The sequence below is a fragment of the Pseudorasbora parva genome, chromosome 3 (genome assembly GCF_024679245.1).
Source record: "Pseudorasbora parva isolate DD20220531a chromosome 3, ASM2467924v1, whole genome shotgun sequence".
NCBI classification, from domain to species: Eukaryota; Metazoa; Chordata; class Actinopteri; order Cypriniformes; family Gobionidae; genus Pseudorasbora; species Pseudorasbora parva.
Window position 1 is genome coordinate 61,872,774 of NC_090174.1, and position 23,522 is coordinate 61,896,295.

Here is a 23,522-nt window from a genome sequence, read left to right on the forward strand (position 1 = left end):
GATGTCCCGAGTAAACAACGCGAGATCACACGTGTGTCAGACCGGAGTTCTCGCGCGAGACTTGGAATTGTTATTAAAAATGATAAACTACACAAAGTTTGCTTCAAATTGTATGTGCGCTGATTTGTGGAGAAAAAGAAAAAAGATTATGGCGGAAGAAATTGTTGGAGAGACAGAGGAAGCCAGGATTGTGTTCTGCAAAGACAGTTTGAGGTAAATAAATAATTTTGTAATGTGCTGCTGCTGTGGCTGGATGTGCAAATGTTTGGCCTTTGTTTCTGTTTGATAGAATTGTAAATATATCTATTAAAATACTAATATTCTGCTCTATAACTCCTCCCTGAACCTCCCGCTGCCCTGTATCTCACTCTCTCATTGGCTGTCGGTGTAATTTTCAGTCAGAACTCAGTTCACACAGCAGGAGTTTGAATCGCCGACAGGTCCAGATATTTAGCATGCCAAATATCTCACTGGCGTCGGCGACTCGTCGGCGATTCTCTCTGATCGCGTCTTTGATTATTCACACTGTGTGATTGTCACTCGCGTGCACGAGCACCGATTTGCCTGTGATCTCGGGCATTTGTCGGCGATTTCACAAAACCTGTCGGCGACTCAAAATCGGGGCAAAAATCGGGCAGTGTGAACTAGGCTTTACTTTCACCAGCCCTTTTTAATGAGGTTTAATGGTCAATATATATGAATTATCAAAACAATTAAGTGATTGTAAGACTGGATATGTGCTTGGCAATATTGTGATTAATCATCTCATGTATGCTGACGATCTTGTTATTTTCTCACCGAGAAGTGCCGCTTTTCAACAGCTGCTAAATGTATGTTCTGTCTATGGTATTAGATATGAAGTGCAATATAATGCAAAAAAAGTGTTGCTATGATATGTAGAACAAAAGGGGATAAGGACCTTAGTTTTCCAGATTTTTATCTGTCAGGGAAAGTACTGAATGTATGCACAAAATCTAAATATCTGGGGCATATCATTAATGATGAAATAATTGATGACGATGATATGTATAGGCAGCGCAGAATGTTATACCACCAAGCCAATATGTTTGTATGTGTTCAGATCAGGTTAAGCTTAACCTTTTTAGAGCATATTGTACTTCTTTTTATACTGCTCCCTTGTGGGCTAAGTTTAAAAAGTGAGTTTATGTAAACTTCAAGTTGCCTATAATGACTGTTTTAGTCAAGACCAAGGTGGAGTAGTGCTAGTAATTTATTTCGTATGTCTCTTTAGAGTAAAACCTTTTATGGCTTTAATTAGGAATTTGATGTATAAATGCATGTGTCGACTGGATAATTCACATAATGTTATTGTTATGTTGTTGTCTAATCCGAAGCAAAGTGTGGTGCGATACCAGTCACCTATGAGAAAGTACTGGCATAATTGTCTTTTTTAAATGTTTTGTATCGTTCGTCTTTTTGTGTTAGTTGTTGTATGTCTCCTTACTAATGGACCTTGAGTCTGGAAATAAAGTTGAATTGAATTATTGGTGTGATAAATCGATATATCATCCAGAATGAAAAATCTAAACATTTTTGGACAGTCTTCAATTATCAGTCTTGGGCAATTAACAGTTGAATTTGGTCAAATACGTTAGTGAATATTAAGTAAATAGTGTATGCAAAATTACTATTTATTTAATTCCAGCAATTTTATGTACATCATATATTTTGGCATTATATATTGGTCATTTTTTTCTTTTCACGATTGGACCTCTGATTATTGTATGAGCTGATATAATGTCCAGCACTACATCATACACAACTAACCTATTATATTTGGTCAATAACTCACTCTTTTCTTATAGTAAATCCTCCATTTGTGATATTCTTTTATCACCACCTCTATCCGTCTCTTCCAGTAGCTTCCCTCCAGAACAATCGCCTGTAAACGGCATAAATAAAGAAACTATGACATGTGCCAAACATTAATATCTTCTCTTTTACTCTGAAATGCATTTATGGATTCAGATCTGTCCTTGAGATCGGACTCACCTCAGGTTTTCCGTGGGCATCCGCCTCCGAACCCTCCAGCGGCGTGACAAACCCACACACAGGGTTCTTCCTTTTCTCCACATCTAAAGCAATATAACATAATATTTCACTGTTATAGTTCATTATGCACTTATGCACAAAAAGAGCAAATTTTCCTCACAAAAAGAGCTACACGGGTGACGTGCCGTCCTTTTCAGGATGTCTTTCCACTCGTGCGTTTCTGGATGCGGTCGTTACCTGTCGCCCGCCGACGGTCACAAGCGCTGTATCCCGTGCCAGGGCTTAGAGCACGTTGAGGTGGCATTTGTGGATAGCTTGTGTTCTCACTGCGGTAACATGACTATCTCGGCGCTTAGGTTGAGACTCGCCTACCTTCGGGAGGGTGGAGTCCCCCTACCCATAGCTCGATTTAGGTCTATTCCCGCCCAGCAGAATAGACCTACTTTGACGGATGGCCGGGGTGACCTGAGGATCACGGTTAGGGAAAACCCGTCGAGTGAGCCTCTGCGGGACCCTAATCCCTCACAAGCACCGCAACCGGTGGTGCTTCTGGAGGATCCCGTTGGCCCCTCTCATGCATGGCCGACAGTGTCCTTTGGGGCACCGTGGACGAGCAGATGTCGATCGCTGCATCGGAGGGGGCGTTTCAGTCCTCTGGGGATGAAGATTCGGCTGTACTGCCTCCCTCTGGGAGAGTGGCAACGGTCGAGTCGGACCCAGAGTTGACCGCTATGCTTTCCCGGGCCGCCGAAAAGGTTGGGCTTGAGTGAAACCCTCAACCACATCCCGAACCTTCTAGGTTGGACGATTGGTTTCTCGGGGCGGACCGCACTGGTTCTCAGCGTCCCGCCCTGTTGCCTTTCTTCCTGGATGTGCATGAGGAGCTGACTAGGTCGTGGAAAGCACTGTTTAGTGCCCGCAGGCGACCTAGTGGCTCCTCCCTCTTCACTACCCTTGACCTTGGTGGTCCAGGAGCGGCATCTCTGGCTCAACCTGGCCGATATGAGGGAGACCGATAAGACCCGGTTCCTGGACTCCCCTATTTCGTCGGCTGGGTTGTTTGGCGACGCGGTCGAGAGCTTTGCCCAGCAGTTCTCGGCCACCCAGAAGCAGACGGAGACTATCCGGCACATCCTGCCCCGGCAGTCCGTTGCTGCCTCCACCCCGCTCCCGCCGCAGCTTAGCAGCAGCCTCCACCTGGGCGTAGGCGCGGAGCCGGCTGTGGAAAGGTCGCCCAGCCCGCTCAGGCCGCTGCCAAGCCAGGTGGCAAGCATCGTCGTAAAAGACCCTGAGACGGGCCACCCAGAGATGGAGGATCCTGCTCGACAGGAAGTGGCAGCAGCACTACTTCCTCCCCACGGAGGAGGGCCTGGGTGCTTCCTTGTGACAATTACATCTGTCCCACCACAGTGGTACCCAAAACTTCACAAAAAGAGCAGTTTCCAAAATCTCTGGGTGCCAGGAGAGCGCGCTTGGCGGTGTTCGATGCTCCCATGCCTTGTCACCCTCAGGTGCCTCTCCAATTGCCAGCAGGCCCCTCAACGGAAGCAGGTAAGTGTTGCCACACTCACACAGACCCCACCACGGGCAGCCTCCGTGCCGCCCGGGCTGGGTCCCGGCATGCCGCTGCGCTGCCCCGCTGCGGGTACGTCTGTGGTGCCGTTGGTCCCGCTGGTGCAGTCGCTGGGGGCCTGGCTAGCGCTCCCCAGCCCGTCCCGCTGGCTCATCCGCACCATCAGACTCGGCTATGCGATTCAGTTCGCCCGGCGTACCCCCAAGTTCAGGGGCGTCTACTTCACCTGTGTGTCGAAGGAGGGTGCCCCAGTGCTACAGGCGGAGATCGCAGTCCTACTGGCGAAGGACGCGATCGAGACGGTCCCTCCAGCCGATATGAAGCCTTTAGCGGTTTTCCGACTATTACGGGGCAGCCCTGGAGATAATATAGCTTCAGAAGATGCAAGCAATCAAGATTTGCTATATAGTATATATCGCCCTATGCAAGTATACCGTATATATTAGGGATGCACGATATATCGACCACCATATAGGTATCGGCAGACATGTTCATTAATACCGTTATCAGCTCGATAAAAAAAATTGCCCGATATATTAATGCTGATAAATAATTTCCTTCCGCTCAGACACTTTAGATGCGCACCATGATGGGTTTGAATTGCTTGAAATATGATTGTAATCACTTCAAAAAAGGAAAATACAGTTGAGGTCTATCATATAGGCTTGGGACCAAGCGGCAACCTCCCCCAGTTTCTGTTGAAGCCGATACGGAAGTGCCTGCAATTACTCAACTTCCTGTAGAGGAAATTTTACATTATTTATCAGCTTTAATATATGGGCCAATTTTTTTATTGAGCTGATAACAACATAAATGAACATATGTCTGCTGATACCTAAGTAACAAAGGCTAACACACTACGCCGCCAGAAGGAGCATAATCTCATTGAGCCCAATGTTAAAATGCCCAACTTTACAGCAGAAAAAAACATGTTTACAGCCTGGTACAAATTGCGGTTTTGGTCTATACGGCTAATTTTGCCCTTCATGACGACTGTGAGGGGGGTGAATTTTTTTTATTACTCATAAGTTCTGCAAAATTAAGGGCGTGGCCACTTTGATTCACAGGTGGATAGCCGTTTATCCGCTGTCTGTTAGTCATTACGTCACCGAAGCTCCGCCCACGCCCCGCCTCTTTGCCCATATTCTGTTATCCGGGCAATGATGCGCTGCTAAGATGGCGACGGCCAGCTCATCTCTACTTTACGCTTCAGAATCCTACGGGTGACGTCACGGACACTACGTCCATATGTTTTATACAGTCTATGCTTGGGACATGGCTTTTAATGGTGAGACTTTTGTTTCTGTAATCAGACACTCAGAAATGATATAAAATTGGGCTTTAGATTTATCAGCCAATATATCAATTAGCGGCTTACAAATATACAGAATTATCAGTTTTGGCCAAAATTTATATATCGTGCATCCTTAGTATACATGCGGATAAAGCTGGACATACTTACTTATCCAAATTTTTATAAAGATCATGACGAAAAATCGGGCAGTTAAGATTTGTTATGTAATATCCAGATAAAGTTGGATATAATATAAATAGAGAGCTATGCAATAATACAGTTTACATTTTGCGATGATATAAACACTCTAATAGCCAAGATTTGCTATATAGCGAAGGATGTTTTACCAAATCAACAGTTTTGAGAAACACGTGTTTGATAGCTGAGTGAGTTTTTGTTGTAGATGTCTGTCTTTAAAAAAAAAAAAAAAAAAAAAAAAAAAATTTGTTGTGTATTGTGCTAATTAATTGAGATTTCTTACAGCTCTTACAGGTTTTTGGCCTTGTCTGTTCCGTTGCTTCTATTACTCTCCCCTTTTTTGTAAGTCGCTTTGGATAAAAGCGTCTGCTAAATGATTAAATGTAAATGTGTACATGTGAAATGATGTAAACTGTGAGTAACTAAGTAAATAAAGACTAGAAATGAGATTAAGAGACTTACATTGAATGAACCAGGCCCTCCAAATGCCATTATTCAGCCGGATTTTATCCCTCCAAAGCAACCTCAGACCTTTGAAAGACTTCCACTTTGGAGACACAATCTTCCCACTGAGAAGAAACACAGACATCAATGCAATCAATCAACACATTCGATGCAGTTTTTATTTGTATACTGCACCATAATGCAAGCCAAAATCAATGAACTGAAATGTGCAATAAAAGACATAGATGGGTCTCGATGATTTTCAGAATGGCGAAATCTTCCCTTTTCACCCGGCTGGCTCGGTATAAACATGCTTTTTCCATCCAACATTGTTTGCAGTCGGAATAATTTCATCAGTCTAATGCGACGACACAGTTGCCTATTATCTGTCGAGACTTTACACCATTTACCGATGGCTCTAGTGCACTTAATCTCTTAAAACAAGAGGTAAGTGCCCGGAGTGTTTTGTTCACTCTGTTGCTAAGAGTCCAGTGAGAATGATTGCTAAAATGCTGGATATGGCTTGAAGCCTGCCAGATAAACAACACTTAAAAGACGTCATTGAGCTGAATAAAGTCAAATAAAAAATATCTTCCTCCTTCCTGTAATATGCCCTGTAAGTGCAGCCGTGTAAAACAACAAGTGCAAAATATTTACTTACAAAACTTTATTGTCAGCCGAAACACCTTTGACCCTAAAATATTTATATGCTGATTTTAGGTTAAAACTTCAATAATTAAACAACGCTTTCACATGCCTGTTAAATGTCACATAAAATGTTGGTAAACAAATAAAATATTCTATTTTTGTGTTTTTTTATTTTTACTGTTCATTTATTTAATTAATCTAATTAACCCCCCTGAAGTTCCCACACAAACCCCTACATGAGTTAGAAAAACACTGCTCTACATAAAAAAAAGAAAGAAAATGGTAAACTAGATTTTTTTATAGGGTGCATTGTTTAATATACACTGATCAGGCATAACATTATGATCTTAGTATTGTGTTCGCCTGAACCGTCGAGGCATGGACTCGTGAAGGTGTGCTGTGGTATCTGGCACCAAGATGTTAGCAGCCTATCCTTTAAGTCCTGTAAATTGTGAGATTGAGCCTCCAGATATCGGATTCGTTTGCTCAGCTCATCCCACAGATGCTCGATTGGATTGAGATCTGGGGAATTTGGAGGTCAAATCAACGCCTCAAACTCGCTGTTGTGCTCCTCAAACCATTCCTGAAGCATTTGTGCTTTGTGTCAGGAGCATTTTCCTGCTGGAAGAGCCACAGCCACCAGAATACCGTTTCCAAGAAAGGCTGACCATGGTCTCAGCAATGCTTAGGTAGGTGGAGCGTGTCAAAGTAACATCCACATGGATGGAGGACCCAAGGTTTCCCAGCAGAACATTGCCCAAAGCATCACACTGCCTCCACCGGCTCGCCTTCTTCCCATAGTGCATCCTGGGGCCATGTGTTCCTCAGGTAAGCCACACACACACACACACACACACACACACACACACACACACACACACACACACACACCCGGCCATCCACGTGATGTAAAATAACACATGATTCCTCAGACCAGGCCACCTTCTTCCATTGCTCCGTGGTCCAGTTCTGATGCTCACGTGCCACTGTTGGTGCTTTCGGCGGGGTCAGGGGTCAGAGGTCACCCTGACTGGTCAGCGGCTATGCCGCCCCATACGCCTCAAACTGAGCTGCTCTGTGTATTCTGACAGCTTTCTATCAGAACCAGCATTAACTTCTGGAGCAGTTTGAGCTCCAGTAGCTCATCTGTTTGATCGGACCCCATGGGCCAGCCTTCGCTCCCCACGTGCATCAATGAGCCTTGGCCGCCCATGACCCTGTGGCCGGTTCTCCACTGTTCCTTCCTTGGAGCACTTTTGATAGATACTGACCACTGCAGACCGGGAACAGCCCACAAGAGCTGCAGTTTTGGAGATGCTCTGACCCAGTCGTCTAGCCGTCACAATCTGGCCCTTGTTAAACTCACTCAAATCCTTACGCTTGCCCATTTCTCCTGCTTCTAACACACCAAATTTGACGACAAAATGTTCACTTGCTGCCTAATATATCCCACCCACTAACAGGAGCCGTGATGAAGAGATCATCAGTGTTATTGACTTTACCATGGTGTATAGAGTTAGAGGTACACGATATATTAGCCGATATATAGATTCATTATCGGCCCAAAAAGAAAATGTGATATATTAAAGCCAATAAATAATGGACTATTTCCTTCAGATGTAGTGCATCCCTAGTTAGAGGTTTGTGCTGACCCTTAACCCTAAATATGATCAATATAGTAACGCTTGATTTATCAATTACTATAGCACGAATTATACCAGAGAATATTCAGTGTTTTTATGGAGCAATATCTGTATCTCACTGTCCAATAACAACAGTCATAATGCTATTGTCATATGAGCTGATATGAGTAGATGTTTTTTATAGCCTTCCTAAGCTGACATGATTTCTCGTTTCATTTGACGTCAGGTTATTGACATGTCATAAATTGCTACTACTGACTCACGGCCAAAGTCATACTGACGTTGCATCATAATATATTTCTAACAGCTAGTGTGTAGAAGTTTCTCCAGGCCTTTTGACAAAGTCTGTCTAGCGCTGTCATTACCATATAGAAACAGTAAAGAATAATTGATGTTTTAAGCAAATGCAATGCTGCAAAACTTTAAAGATAAATCTTTAAATTTAAGGAAATGCTTTATTTGGACTTTTAATGGCCCAGTATAGTCCATGCAAACCTAAAAAAAGTTGAAAGCAGGATCGCCTAAATAAATGTCTCAATATACTGAAGTAAATAAGACATTCAATATTCTGGTCAGAGGTGAGACAGCTAAAAAAACACAGTTCTGTTCGTGTGTTGCATCAAGAAAATCAGTGTATGCTTTGGTTCCTCTGGCCTCGTTATTCTGTAACTCTCACCTCGTTTGTCTTCCAACTCTTATCAAAGTCCAGATGAGTTTTTTTTTTAACTCAGTCCAGGATTTTACAGCTGTTTTTCAAAAACAAGACTGAATTTAGAAGAGTCTCTCACACCTACCTTCAGTTTCTTACTGTCATGAGATTGCATTATAAATTAAATAATGCATTATAAATGCCATTCACTTATTTTTACAGTAGCATTCCATAATAATTCCCAACTTTCAGTGATATTTATTGCAAGCATGCACTTGTCATGATTATTATTACTATTTAATGAATAATCATGACAATTAAAGTTATTATAGTGCAGGTTTGGAATAAACATCTCTGAAAGTAGATTATCTAAAACATTTGGGTCATTCCATGTCAGATCAACTCAATTTCAGAAACTTCCCCAACGCAAATTTTGCTTTTGTTAATATTTATTCTGAAGAAAGACAAACATAAATACTGCTGAAAGCCAAAATATTAAATGTCACAGATGTATATTTACTGAGGGTCAAAATTACTATTTTCAGCCAAATTAAAGGAGTTAAAAAATTACTTTCGAGAGATTGCATCCCAATAACTCTGGGATTGAGCCATATAAGGTGTTAAAATTTAGATTTTAGAGTTAAAGACACACAAAGTTTGGAAAAGCATATTTATGGCACTCAGAGAGGTTTATTCTATGCAATTGTGTTGATAGATTGCTAGTTTCAACATTATTTGTTGATCAGATATATCTCTTTAAAAGAACAAAGTATCAGCTGTAATGTGCAAAATCACCCACATTTGGTTTTTGACCACTGAAAATGTGTAAAATTAACCAAATTGCTCATGGAGCCACATTAAGATCCCCATAGCTCTGGGACTGAACCATATACGGCCTTTAAAATGAAGATACCAAAAGAAAGGTTTGTTAAGATCCATAATATAAAAGGATATTAAGATATCTTTAACACTTCTTGAGTTACAGGCTTGCAAAATTAGGGCAAAAACACTCAAAAAGTGCTTTTCCCCCATTTTTAAATGGTCTCCGTTGCGTTATATTGCAACAAAGATTGATAAAGTCAAAAGATTTCACTAATAGACCTATCAATCTCTGTGTAAAAATAAAATTATGATGCTGCCATCTTTCTAAAGTCATTTTTACACCCTTGTAATTTGGCTCCAAATCTCAAGTGAAGACAAAACAGTGGATTACACAGTAAATATACATCTGTGACATTTAATATTTTGGCTTTCTTCTTCATTTATGTATTTCTTTCACCAGGAAAAAATAATCAAAAACTAAATGTTTAGCCGGGGACCTCTGGTTGAGTTGGCACGTAATGACCCCATTATGTTTTCATTTACAAATAGTTTAACATTGTAAACATTACAGTGAGGCGAATTTCACTTAAAGGCGCAGTGTGTAGTATTTATGAGGATCTATTGACAGAAATGCACTATAATATGTTTTCCGTAGTGTATAAAGAGCATTATGTTTTATTACCTTAGAATGAGGCTTTTCTATCTACACACACCGCGGGTCCCCTTACAGTGAAGTCGCCATTTTGCACCACCATGTTTCTACGGTGGCCCTAAAGGGACAAACTTCTCTACAGAGCGCTAGCTACTCTCTGCTGTCTCAGACGATGACATCTTTGTCCTGTGTTGGCGACCGTAGCTCCTCTATGTGCTTACCACTAGATGCTGCTAAAATTTACACACTCCACCATTAAATGGTAAATTATATGAACTTTAATGGTTATAAATCTTATGTAAACATTGCAGTGAGGTAGAAGATCAACTGTGTTCAATCTCTGCAGGAGTTCTATAGTAATACATGCATTTTAGTGAGGTAAAATTTAAGTTACATTTATATTTAACAGCAGTTTAGATGTTTTGTAACTATATAAACACTGCAATCATGTGGATTTCACTTAAAATACCAATTATGCACTGTTTTACAGTTATGTAAACATTGCAGTAATGTACAAGTTGAAATTTAAGGGTTTTATAGTAACCTGTATTGCAGTGAGGTAAAATTATTTTTAACTGCAAAATGTTGATATAACAATATAAACTCCAATCAGGTGAATTTCCCTCAAAATATCAATCATATGCTGTTTTACACATGTAAAACATCGCAGTATAAGTTCCAATGATCAATGGTAGTATTGTTGTGAGGTAAAATGTAAGTTAAATTCTAATTCAACTGCAGTTTAGATGTTTTGTAACCATATAAACAGTGCAATCAGGTGAATTTCACCTAAAATATCAGTTATTTGTGCTGTTGTTAGCCTATGTAAACATTGCAGTGACATACAAGTTCAGATTGACCAGATTTATAGTAATATTTGTATTCCAGTGAGGTAAATTTGAAGGTAAATTGTAATTTAACTGCAGTTTAGATGTTTTGTAACCACTGACATCAGGTGAATTTCACCTAAAATATCAGTTATGTGCTGAACAGTTAGCTCATGTAAACACATATAAGTTCAAATTTAACAGTTTTACAGTAATGTTTGTATTGCAGTGAGGTAAATCTGGAGTTAAATTGTCATTTAACTGCAGTTTAGATGTTTTATAATCATATAAACAGTGCAATCAGGTGAATTTCACCTAAAATATCAGTTATGTGCTGAACAGTTAGCCTATGTAAACAGTCCTTTACTTTAACGGTTTTATAGTAATATATGTATTGCAGTGAGGTAAATCTGGAGTTAAATTGTCATTTAACTGCAGTTTATATGTTTTGTAACCATAAACAGTGCCATCAGTCTTAAAATATCAATTATTAGCGCTGCTTACATAAATATAATTGATATTTTAAGTGAAATTTACCTGATTTTGCAGGGACTAAATTAAAGTTATAAGTTCAACTGTACTTTTAACTGTAAAGTAAACATTAACATGAGGTTAATTTGTACTTAGTAAGGTAATTTCGAGTGAAATGGTTAGTTTTACCTGTACGCCAGGGTCATGCACTCAAACAGGCGCGTGAGAGTGGGGTCGATGCTCAGCCGGCGGGATCTGAACGGCCCGAAGCTGTAGGTCTGGCAGCCCGGTTTAGTAACAGTGTCATAATTATCATAATTATAAAGAGCTGCGCTTCTCCTCCGGACCGAGTCGCTGTGCGGCGAGGACACCATGAAGTGCCCGCTGTGGATCACCTGAGTCCGCCGGACTGACCCAAGTCCCGCTCCGGCTTCCACACTAGGCAAATGGTCATCCGGATCCGAATCGGACTCCGAATCCGGTCCGATCTGACTGGGCTCTGCGGTTTCTGAGTACTCTGCCTTTGCCATCGCGGCGGATAGTGTTATTTTCTCCTAGCAGCTCATCTGAGTGAGCAGTGTATGCACTTCTCTCTGCTCCACTGCATACTCAGTTCGGGTCAAAGATCAAGCGTGATACAATGATCAAAACGCACTGATTAAAACACTCCAAAGCAGTTTAAACTCGCACACACTTATGTAAGAGTTGCTCCCAGTCCCAGCTGCTGTTGCCTCATATTAGCTGCTATTATTAGTAAGTCTGTTTGATCAGTAATGTCCTAGTAGAGGTGCGTGCTATGTCGTAATGACCGAAATTACGAGATTCCGACTTGTAAAAAGCACTCACGTATTTGTATTTGTAGAGCTCGTGTAAGCTGGGAATCTGCAGCGGTCACTCGGAGGATCCGAGTAGCCGACGTGAATAGCTCCGAGTATGTGTTGTCATCTCGATGGCGTAAATTCTTATCGTTTTGTAAAATATACCCTGAAACTATTTTGCATCTTTTGCATCTTGATTGTATGTATGTTCATTTCTTTTGGGTCGATGTAGAATATTTATTTAATATGTTGAGTGGAACCAAAATGAACATAAAGAAAAGAGATGCTATTTTTTATTATGACAAAAAAGATATAGAAAAGAGTCATGCTTTTTTATTAAATCTTATAATATTACTTGGGAAGTTCTACATACACAAATGTAAATGGTCTGAAAGAATTCCCAATATCTCCCATTTTAAGGCTGACATGAAGATTTATTTTGAAACTTTACAAGGACTCTCAAACCGCAAAGCAACCAGAACTATGGACATTTACAAACAATTTAACTCCTCATCTTTAACTTGAGTACACATGTATACCCTTCATTCTGTTCTTGTTTTTGCTATTATCTTATTTATTTTGTTAATTTTTCTTTTTCTTATTATGATTTCACGATATCATGGAAATGTTCAAAGAATTATTTGTGAAACATTTGTAAATAAAAAATAAAATTAAAAAAAATAAATAAAAAAATTATTTGTGAAACATTTGTAAATTAAAAAAAATTAAAAAAATTAAAAAAAATTCTTATCGTGTGTGTGTCTGTTCCTTGTTTGGGCCACTTGTGAGGGCACAAATGTCCTCGCTTATATAGTAAAATATGAAAACAACTCACTATGACATTGGACTGGTCCTCACTAGTTATAAAGGCTTATAAATCGGCCAAAACAAGTTTTTATTTAAATCTAATGTTCTGCACATGTTTCTGTGATGGGTAGGTTTAGGGATAGGGTTTTAAATTAATATTAAAATAATAATATAATTCAAATAAAAATAAATCATGCATGCAAGAAAATAATTACATTTAACATAATATGTCTTGTATTTATTTTTATCAGGCCTATAATTATTATAATTATAATTATTTAATTATTTTGACAAGACATTAATTATAAAACATTAGCTTTTGTTTGCATTTAAAAATTATTTTATTTATAAATAAAATATATTCATTATTTATACAAGTTGTAGAATTTGTATTTATTTATTAATATATATATATATATATATATATATATATATATATATATATATATATATATATATATATATATATATATATATATATATATATATATATATATATATATATATATATATATTAGCTAGCTCTTATAAAATACAATCTGAATAAAAACAAGTAACATCAACTTAAGAAAAAGAATCACTTTATTTTCAATGAACAATATAATACTTTGTGCATTTTTTTACATTATTTGTGAACAATTTTATGTGAAATGTAAATATTGTCTATAGTATAATAAATACTATATAGTTATTTTAATTGTATTATTTTATTATTATTTTAATATTAATAGCCTAGCTCTTTTAAAACTAATATATTTGATACTTTATTTAAAAAATAATCACTTTATAAAATGCTTATATAAAAAACTCCCTTTCATTCAAATTATTAGTATTATAATATTATTTTAATAATAATTAATAATTTATTTTCAAATTAATATATTTTATATTTTATTAAAATAAATAACTTCTATAAAATGCATACAAAAATAGAAACAATCTAAAAAAAATGTATACACAGCATATTTAGTAAAACAGATCTGTGTATTGTTATATTTATTTTAATATATATTAATACAATTATAAATAAATTATACAATTTGTATAAATAATATATATATTTTTAAAATAAATTTTAAATGCAAACAAAGGGTAATGTTTTATAACTATTGCATTATTTAAAAATAAAATTATTATAAGTTCATAAATAATTTCATAAAATAAAAATACAATGAAACATATTATGTGAAATGTAAATATTATATTGCATGGTTAATCTATATTTGATATATTATTACAAAAAAAACGAATTAAATGAATAAAAACTTAAATCAGCTTGAGTAAAAATCACTTTCATTCAAACGAACAATATAATAATAATAATAATAATAATAATAATAATAATAATAATAATAATAATAATAATAATAATAATAATAATAAATTCATTATTATATTATTTTAATATTAATTAATAATAAGTTATTTTAAAATAATATTTTATCACAAAAATAACTTCTATAAAATGCATTAAAAAATAGAAACAATCTGAATGAAAACAATTGAAATCAACTCGAGTAAAACAATCATTTTAATTCAAATGAACATTAATAATAGTAATAAGAATCATAATAATCATAATAATATCTAACTGTCCAAATAACCATATCTAAATAATAAAATTCGCTCGGTGATATTACGGACTACAAATCCCATGAGCGCTGAAACAAATAACCTTATCTAAATAATAAAATTCGCTCGGAGATATTACGGACTACAAATCCCATGAGCGCTGAAACAACATCCGGGTGCGCGTGAGGTTAAAAGTCGCGGCGAGCGTCCGCTTACTTAGTTTGATTCAGGTTTGATTGTGTGTTTTGGTTTTGTGTGAAAGTGTTTTGAGTTCAGTCGAAGCATGGACGCGGCACAGAGACACAGATTTATGTACAAAGGCACCACTCCACCATGGAAAGAGACATACAGGAAGGTAAATGTCATGCTTGCTCGAGAATTTGACGAAAGCTGTCAACAACAGGTATAGGTCGTATTATTGTTTTCATTGTGACATTATTCTGTTGCCATTAGTAACGAAAATCAACCAGTTCATCTATTATTCCGTCACAGGAATGAGAATGTGATGATTTCTTCTTTATGACAATAACTTCTCAATATATTCACTAGTTCACAGCTAAAACATCTGTTGTCTAACCGAACCAAAACACTTCCCCAGACCGTAGGAGATTATTATAGTAGATACATTTGTATCTCAAAGAGTGAAATAAAAATAAACACTGAAACTAGGATATATTATATAGAATTAGAATGTGGATATTAGCTTGCATGGCTGCTCTAAATGTATTTAAATTTCAATATTTAAGTATACACCTGGCAGGTGAAGTCAAAAACACTGATGATCTCTTCATCACAGCTCCTGTTAGTGGGTGGGATATATTAGGCTGCAAGTGAACATTTTGCCACCAAAGTTGATGTGTTGGAAGTTAGAAGCGGGAAAAATGGCCAAGCATAAGGATTTGAGTGAGTTTGGCAAGGGCCAAATTGTGACGGCTAAACGACTGGGTCAGAGCATCTCCAAAACTGCAGCTCTTGTGGGCTGTTCCCGGTCTGCAGTGGTCAGTATCTATCAAAAGTGCTCCAAGGAAGGAACAGTGGAGAACCGGCCACAGGGTCATGGGCGGCCAAGGCTCATTGATGCACGTGGGGTCCGATCAAACAGACGAGCTACTGGAGCTCAAACTGCTCCAGAAGTTAATGCTGGTTCTGATAGAAAGCTGTCAGAATACACAGAGCATCTCAGTTTGAGGCGTATGAGGCGGCATAGCCGCTGACCAGTCAGGGTGCCCATGCTGACCCCTGACCCCGCCGAAAGCACCAACAGTGGCACGTGAGCATCAGAACTGGACCACGGAGCAATGGGAGAAGGTGGCCTGGTCTGAGGAATCACGTGTTCTTTTACATCACGTGGATGGCCGGGTGTGTGTGTGTGGCTTACCTGGGGAACACATGGCCCCAGGATGCACTATGGGAAGAAGGCGAGCCGGTGGAGGCAGTGTGATGCTTTGGGCAATGTTCTGGTGGGAAACCTTGGGTCCTCCATCCATGTGGATGTTACTTTGACACGCTCCACCTACCTAAGCGTTGCTGAGACCATGTTCAGCCTTTGATGGAAACGGTATTCTGGTGGCTGTGGCTCTTCCAGCAGGATAATGCTCCTGACACAAAGCACAAATGCTTCAGGAATGGTTTGAGGAGCACAACAGCGAGTTTGAGGCGTCGACTCAGCCTCCAAATTTTCCAGATCTCAATCCAATCGAGCATCTGTGGGATGTGCTGAACAAACAAGTCCGATCCATGTAGGCTCCACCTCACAATTTACAGGACTTAAAGGATCTGCTGCTAACATCTTGGTGCCAGATACCACAGCACACTATCAAGGGTCTAGTGGAGTTTGTCTCGATGGGTCAGCAAAAGGGAGACCAACACAATATTAGGAAGCTTATAATGTTATGCCTGATCGGTGTATCTTCCACGCAATGTTTTGGAAACTGGTAAGGATTATAATCCGATTTCAATGTAACCTCATGAACCTGTTCTCTTTAAAATGTTCATATAAGATTATGCTCTGTATCCCCAGCGCTGTGTGGAGCGGTTGAAGAACAGCCGGTCGCGGTTACTGGAGAAGTTCAGACAGATGGGAGACGATTCGGCTGGATCCAATCGCTCCCTGCTCGTCCAGGAGGTGATGGAGGAGGAGTGGAGCGCCTTACAGTCGTCCAATCACAGTCTCCCGTCGCTGTGGAACGGAGGCGGCATCCGAGATGTGCGTATTGTGGACCGGTTTGTATCGGTCTTGAGACACGCAAACCCTCGTGTTGTTCACAGGATTTTAAAGGAGCACTCCACCGTTTTTAGAAATAAGGCTTGTTCAAATTCTTTCCTACATTTAGATATGTGGGCAAATGCATTTATGTCTCAGTGCATGAATTGTTTTAGTTTGGCAGGGTTGCCGCTAGCTTAGCTTAGCATAATGATTGGAATCCTATGTTGCCAGCTAGCATGTCCTGTATAAGTGATCAAAAAAAAATAAAAACTGCACCTAATTACTTCTTGTGTATTCACAACGAGTACAAATAGCGATGCAGATTAAGACAAGGCGATTTAGGCAGATATTGACTTGGGACTATATTATGGAGAAGCACAGGCAAAACACTGATACTTTGGATGCAGAGATAAAAAAAAATGGTATGCAAAATTAGCTTGGAATAGCTTTTATCACAGAATTAAATTCTTTAAACAGGACAGGATATTGGTAGATATTCATAAAACTCAACTATGATAAAATATCACTATTAGGGTTGAATAGATCGGCAGCAAAAGTTATGTTTTTATCAACAAAAAGCTTCTATTTTGAATTTTAATATCTGAATTATTGACTATTCAAACTTGCATTATTTTCATGTTGTCATAACCAGTTGTAAAGTTTGAATACATAACCTTTCCTCCTCAGGTTTACACGGCACAGCAGGAGTTCGATGAGCTTTCAGCGTTTGAGGAAATCCAGCAGGAGCTCATAGCACAAGGTGACACTTTCTCTCATTACATCAGCTAGTGAAAAGCCTGGAAGCGTCAGAGAACTTACAAATTGTGTAAATGCATTGATTTCAAGGTGTGAGGATTGTGTTAAAACATTTAAGATCGTTTTGACACGTCTCCCCTCCTTCAGAGCTCTTGATCCTAGAGGAATATAACCGCAGCGTGTGCTATGAAGAGCAGTATTTAGATTCGGTGCTGGAGGCGATGGAGCAGGGTGGCCGGATCATATGCCCCATATGTCATGCGTAAGTGTTTGCCATAAAGCAATCTTTCCCTTAAAACTAGGGGTGTAACGATACGCGTATTCGTATTGAACCGTTCGGTACGAGGCTTTCGGTTCGGTACGCGGTACGCATTGTGTACCGAACGGTTCTTTGACTAATTAATTAGATTTGGAAATTAAAAAAGTGTGTGAAATATAATAATATGCGTTCAACAAGGTAGCCCAATAACCAAAACGACATAACAGCCAATGCCCCTGACACCGCCGAAGTGAAAGAAAGAAAAAAAAACACCAAATATGTTTTAGGCTGCTCAGTCAGGTGCTCGCTTACTCAGTAGGCTACGCGCTGAATGCTCGTGGCAAAATGGCTATTGCGTTTAACAAACCAGAAATAGAAGATCCTCCAATAACCAACAGGTCTGGTGTTTGGGTGAACTTTGGATTCTTTGTAAGCTATGATGGTGTTGGCAAGAGTGATGGATTAAAAAAACAACGGTATGTCGCATTTGCTGATGGTACAGCAGCGAATAATTCATGTCATGTCAATCAACTCATTTACGCCGACAACAAGACGATAAAAAGGAGAAACAGCCACAAACTATCCCACAAACTATCCCCGCAGCATTTAGACAGACATTTCAAACTTATTCAAATGGCAAAAGACATCACCGCGGCGAGTGGTCCATTTATAGCCGCGGATATGAGACCTAACGCCCGTTTCACACACACTCCGTCTGCAGTGTGCGGTGCGTATTTTTTTCAGTACCCATGTTAACGGATGACAGCTTTCACACTGCACGCGGATGCTGTCCGTCAGTCCGTTCCAGGAGCGTTGTGTCTGCAGCAGTGCACGGATCGTTTTCGTACCGAGTCTATTTTTTGCTGCGCTGCGTTGCTGCATTAAAGTGGTAGAACATTGTTCGCATTAAAATAAACATGTACTGACGCGAAAATCTAGTAATTTCGCCACAGATGCATATAATTTAAAATATACTCTTGTTTCAAAGTCAACATGGCTTTTTTCTCAAGTAAAGCAACAAAACGACACCTTACCTGGCATTTAGGTAAAAAAAAGTGCCATAATGGAGAGCACTCGTACTTTCTTGGAGGTGAAAAGCAAAGTTCTTTTTGACCTGCAGGATTTCTTTTAAAAGGGTGTAAAAAACGAAAGAAAAGACGAGAGTCGGCTGTTTTTGAATAGACTATTGTAAGTTTCTAATTTAAAATGTTTGTGATTTAGGGCTAAAACCTATGTTTAAATGTTTTGCCACTTGTGTGAGCTAAATCTAAAGTATATAAATATGAATAAATGAACTTAATAAAATGTTGTTTAAATGTAGTAGGCTCCGTAACCTGACTTCTATTAAAGAGTAAACAAAGAGAATTGGAATTCTGACGAGGCATGTTCAGTAAAAACTTTTGGATTTTAAATAAAAAAATAATGAATTAATGCTGTGTTTGTGATATGCAACAGGATCAGTTGCGGACTGCAAACGCAGCATAGGCCTATGTGAAAGCACTACAGCGTGTGGGGCTCCTGCAACGCACACGCAACGCAACACGCACGGCACAAAAAATAATAATAAAAAAGGTAATTTATCTGCCAATTTTTTCTTTTTGCTGTATCTAAAACATACCGAACCGTACCGAACCGAACCGTGACACCAGTGTATCGTATCGAACCGAACCGTGAATTTTGTGAACCGTTACACCCCTACTTAAAACCCATCCGTGTCATGTCCTCATTGGGTTGCTCTCTCGTTGCAGGAATAATCTGACAGTGAACAGCCATTTTACATCATGTCCATGTGGCCTTTACGTCAACACTATTGTAAGTACACAAGTTATAATTGTCAGATATAATCTCTTTTTAATTGCCAATGCATGAACAGCTGGTAATGAAACTCAAACGAGACCTTCCCAGACTTCCTAAGCCCTATTCGGACGGTAATTGTTTCTCATGTGGACGTCTGTAAAAATAAATGTGCAGTCACCTCAGTGATAAACTCGAGCATTCAGATGATGATTTATTCACTCGGTGGAGGAGCGAGTTTTGGGATCCGCATCTGGGAACGCCACTCAGGCGGATTATTATCTGCTGTCGAAATGCCATACGCGTGGAATAATAAGAATAAAACCATATTTCATTTAATAATAGGAAATTATAAATTATTTAAATCTCCTGTTTAAAAAAAGGAATGTAATTTTAAAAATGTGAAAATTAGCGGAAATAAGTTAATACAATGCTGCGAATGTAACCTATATAATGTTAAATACTGCTGTAATAACAGCTCATTTCATATTTTTACGTGTTTTTCTTCTTTCTCCTTCGAGCTTCCAGCATTTCAGTAATAAAAGTGTAGGCTATAGATCTTTAAAAATCATGCAAATGACAGCGAAGCCCAACGATACAGAGCTGCACAGGGGTCAGAAAGAATATAAAGAGTGAATTTTGAAGCGATATAGATGTGGATTCGGACGGCAATAAAATCATAGACTAGCCCCTGTAAATGATGAAAATATCTTATGACCCCACGAGAAACAATTACCACCCGAATAGGGCTCTAGTTTGACAATATAATATTTATATACATATGTATTACATATTACTCTAGGCTTTTTCACAGATATTTAATTTTACATTTTCTATTTAATCTTATGAGCCCCTTTCACACTGCGATATCCGTGTATTTGCCGGAAATGCGACCCGGCATTTGTTCCCGGGCCGCTAGATTTGGTCCATTCTCACTGCCAGCGAAATACCGTAATATGTGCGCTTTCACACACAACCCGTAACGGTCCCGGGTCGAGTTGACACGTGACATCCTGATGTGACGTATAATGGCGAGCGATCTCAGCTTCAGCGTGGATAGTAAGGAGCTCCGTGGTCTCGACTTGTGTCCAGTTTGCGCTCATTTCTGTTTGTTTAATTTTAGTTTCTTTTGTATTCGAACACTCTCTGCGTTTAAAACACCGACGAGCTCTTCTGGCACTGCAGGGTTGTGTTATTGAAAAAACAAGCTCTAGGAGTCGCACGATAACTACGTACACGTTGCGGCATTAGTTTCGGCTTTTGTTCACACAGCGCTCGTCCCGGGTCGAACCCCGCAATGTTACTAGGTCCCCGACCCGGGTCGAATTCGGTAATCAATCCCGGGACGTGGTTGCTTTCACACAGAACGACCCGGCAATGCTCCGGGAATATTGCGGGTTCGACGTGCAGTGTGAAAGGGGCTATGCTAATTTAACATTCAATGATATTTGTTTAATCTAAATACTCCCCCTCCCCCATTTTTTTTCTTCTAGACTCAAGCAAATTTAGAAAGAAATTAATTAAATTTATAATAAATTAAGCAAATTTATTTACTTAATTTTAATTTGTATATATTTTTTGTTTTAGCGTATGTTTATTTAATATTTAATAAATTGTTTGTTTATTTTAATCTTATTTACATTGTTGATGTTTTTTTTCTCTAGACTTTTCCCTGGACCCCAGTTTGAAAACCCCTAGTCTATAGTCTCAGATATAATGTTAACAAATGAAGCTTTATTGTAAAGCGTTTGTCTGGATGGAGGAGAATATAGTTCATATTTTAATTATTACCCCGTGTGACCACTAGAGGAATGGACTGAGTGTATAGTCTTAGGCCCCGTCCACACGGAGACGCGTGTCGCTGTATACGTATAAATTTTGTACCGTATCAGCGTTTCGTCCACACGGGTCCGGCGTTTTAGAAGCATGCATCCGATATTTTTCGAAACCGGGTCCCAAAGCGGATAAATCTGAAAACGATCATCTTCCGTTTTCGTGTGTCCAGCAAATCCGTATATTTTCTGAAACGGCGATGTCCTCACACTACGTCCAGCACGGTGAAAGAGGTAAGGGATACAACTACGGGCACTGGGCATGCGCACATCAATATTGCGGCATTTAATTAACGTATCTGCATTACTGTAAGGGTATGTTTTGGGTCGGAGTAGGCATTAATAAAACACATCTGTTAAGTAGCAAATGTATTTATTGTTATTTTATTGTGAGATTTTGCCTCACATCCGACCACTGCTATACCCCTGCTAGCCACAACTCTTCTCCGTTTTTAGTGTATTTCTGTGGCAGAATTACAGCGCCACACACTGGCCTGGCATGCAAACTACATCGTTTTTAGTCCGTTTTTGTAATCTCGTGTGGACGCAGATATTTCTTGAAACGAGGGGGGAAAAAAGATCGGATTGGGAAAGCGCTGGCTTCGTGTGGACGGGGCTTTAGTGTATAGTAACCTAAAGTGCTTTATTTATTTTGAGCATCTCTCTCTCGTCTCCTCAGGGTAGGAACGTTTCGGCAGAGGTTTTAGAGACTCTTCTAGAAAGCCGTGTGACGGAGCACATGGAGGAGTGTCTTCACAACCCCACCTTCTCTATGGCCTTTAACACTGACGGATCCCCAAACCTCATGATCAGCTGCAAGGTATTCATACCATGATCTCAGGGTCCGTTTCTGCATATTGATGGTCATTATATATTCATTCTAATCTCATGATCTGCTTTCGTTCTTTGCAGGTGTGTGACTATCTGTCTGTCGTCCTGTGAGCCGTTCATCTACGCTGCACTGATGGATGTTTTTAAATGTTGTGAATATTTTATTTCTGTGAAAATAAAGAATTATTTTTAACCTTTATCACTCACCAACTTTATTTAAAGTACAGAACTGCAAAGACCGTTTTGAAGTTTACACTGAGATGATAAAAACAAGCATTTTAAAACCCGTTTTAAAAATGACAAAACATTATTTATTTTGGGAGGTGTGTGCGGCTGATCTTGTTACACACGAGCAAGAAAATAGAACGAGTTTACGAAACATTTCTACTCACCCCTTAAAGAATAACTTCCAAACCTCTTTAAAAAATAATATAATTAATACATAAATTATATGCCACTCATAAAAACACTCATACCATCTCACATCTTTCAATATTTAGTCAAACAGGAAGATCTGCCTGTCTAATTTCTCCTAATCTAGTCGTCTAATAAACCTGGCATTGTACATTACAAATATAGTTTACTTTTTTAAGTAAGTTTTTTTTCTTTTGCAAGTTGCTTAACTTAAAATCATCTGCTAAATGCATAAATGTAACTGAGATGTAAAAGTGTACATGTATGAGAAATATATATATTAAAAAAAAACAAATGTAATTAAATCTATAAATTCAATATAAATCAATTTATATTGATTTAATAAAATTAATATAAATATATAAATGTAACTACATCAATTTTATATATATAATTTTTACAAATAACTTTATATATTTTATATATAAACTTACTATAAAAGAAAACATACTATATATATATATACACACACAAATGTATAACATTTTACACATATATAAAGTATATAAAACATTTCACTTCATATATATATATATAAAAATTATATGTATATATGAGATATATATATGAGAAATATATATTTTAAAAAAAACATGTTATTTTTATAAGAAACAAATGTAATAAATTAAATCTATAAATTCAATATAAATCAATTTATATTGATTTAATAAAATTAATATAAATATATAAATGTAACTACATCAATTTTATATATAAAATTTTTACAAATAACTTTAACATTTTATATATATATATAAAAAAAATATTTTATATATAAAAACTTTATATATTAAAAAGAAAACATACTATATATATATATATATATACACAAATTTATAACATTTTACACATATATATATATAAAGTATATAAAATATTTCACTTCATATATATATATATATATAAACATTTACATATATATTTATTTAAAAAAAATTATATGTATATGAGATTTTTATATATATATATATATATAAATCTCATCACTATTATATTGAA

General features: G+C 38.0%; 2 protein-coding genes across 3 annotated transcripts in view; one reads left to right on the plus strand and one right to left on the minus strand.

Annotated features, from left to right (window-relative positions):
- Window positions 1-11,985, minus strand: part of LOC137071587 (carbohydrate-responsive element-binding protein-like) — a 67,172-nt gene extending 55,187 nt beyond the window's left edge. The window contains exons 1-4 of one of the 2 annotated variants that reach the window (XR_010904455.1): window positions 11,424-11,985; window positions 5,541-5,647; window positions 2,014-2,096; window positions 1,814-1,903 (exon numbers count right to left, since the gene is read on the minus strand). Coding sequence is in view for 1 of the 2 variants with exons in the window: in XM_067439716.1 (XP_067295817.1) it covers window positions 1,814-1,903; window positions 2,014-2,096; window positions 5,541-5,647; window positions 11,424-11,764 (621 nt within the window). In the remaining variant the exon portion in view is untranslated. The remainder of the gene's footprint in view (window positions 1-1,813; window positions 1,904-2,013; window positions 2,097-5,540; window positions 5,648-11,423) is intronic. The other variant, XM_067439716.1, reaches the window with a different exon arrangement.
- A 2,690-nt stretch (window positions 11,986-14,675) lies between these two features.
- rpain (RPA interacting protein) lies at window positions 14,676-22,308 on the plus strand. The gene is made up of 7 exons (XM_067440355.1): window positions 14,676-14,786; window positions 16,452-16,637; window positions 17,325-17,397; window positions 17,541-17,655; window positions 19,401-19,464; window positions 21,958-22,098; window positions 22,191-22,308. The coding sequence occupies exons 1-7, from the start codon at window positions 14,715-14,717 to the stop codon at window positions 22,218-22,220; spliced, it is 681 nt and encodes a 226-aa protein (XP_067296456.1). The 5' UTR covers window positions 14,676-14,714; the 3' UTR covers window positions 22,221-22,308.
- The last annotated feature ends 1,214 nt before the right edge of the window (window positions 22,309-23,522 follow it).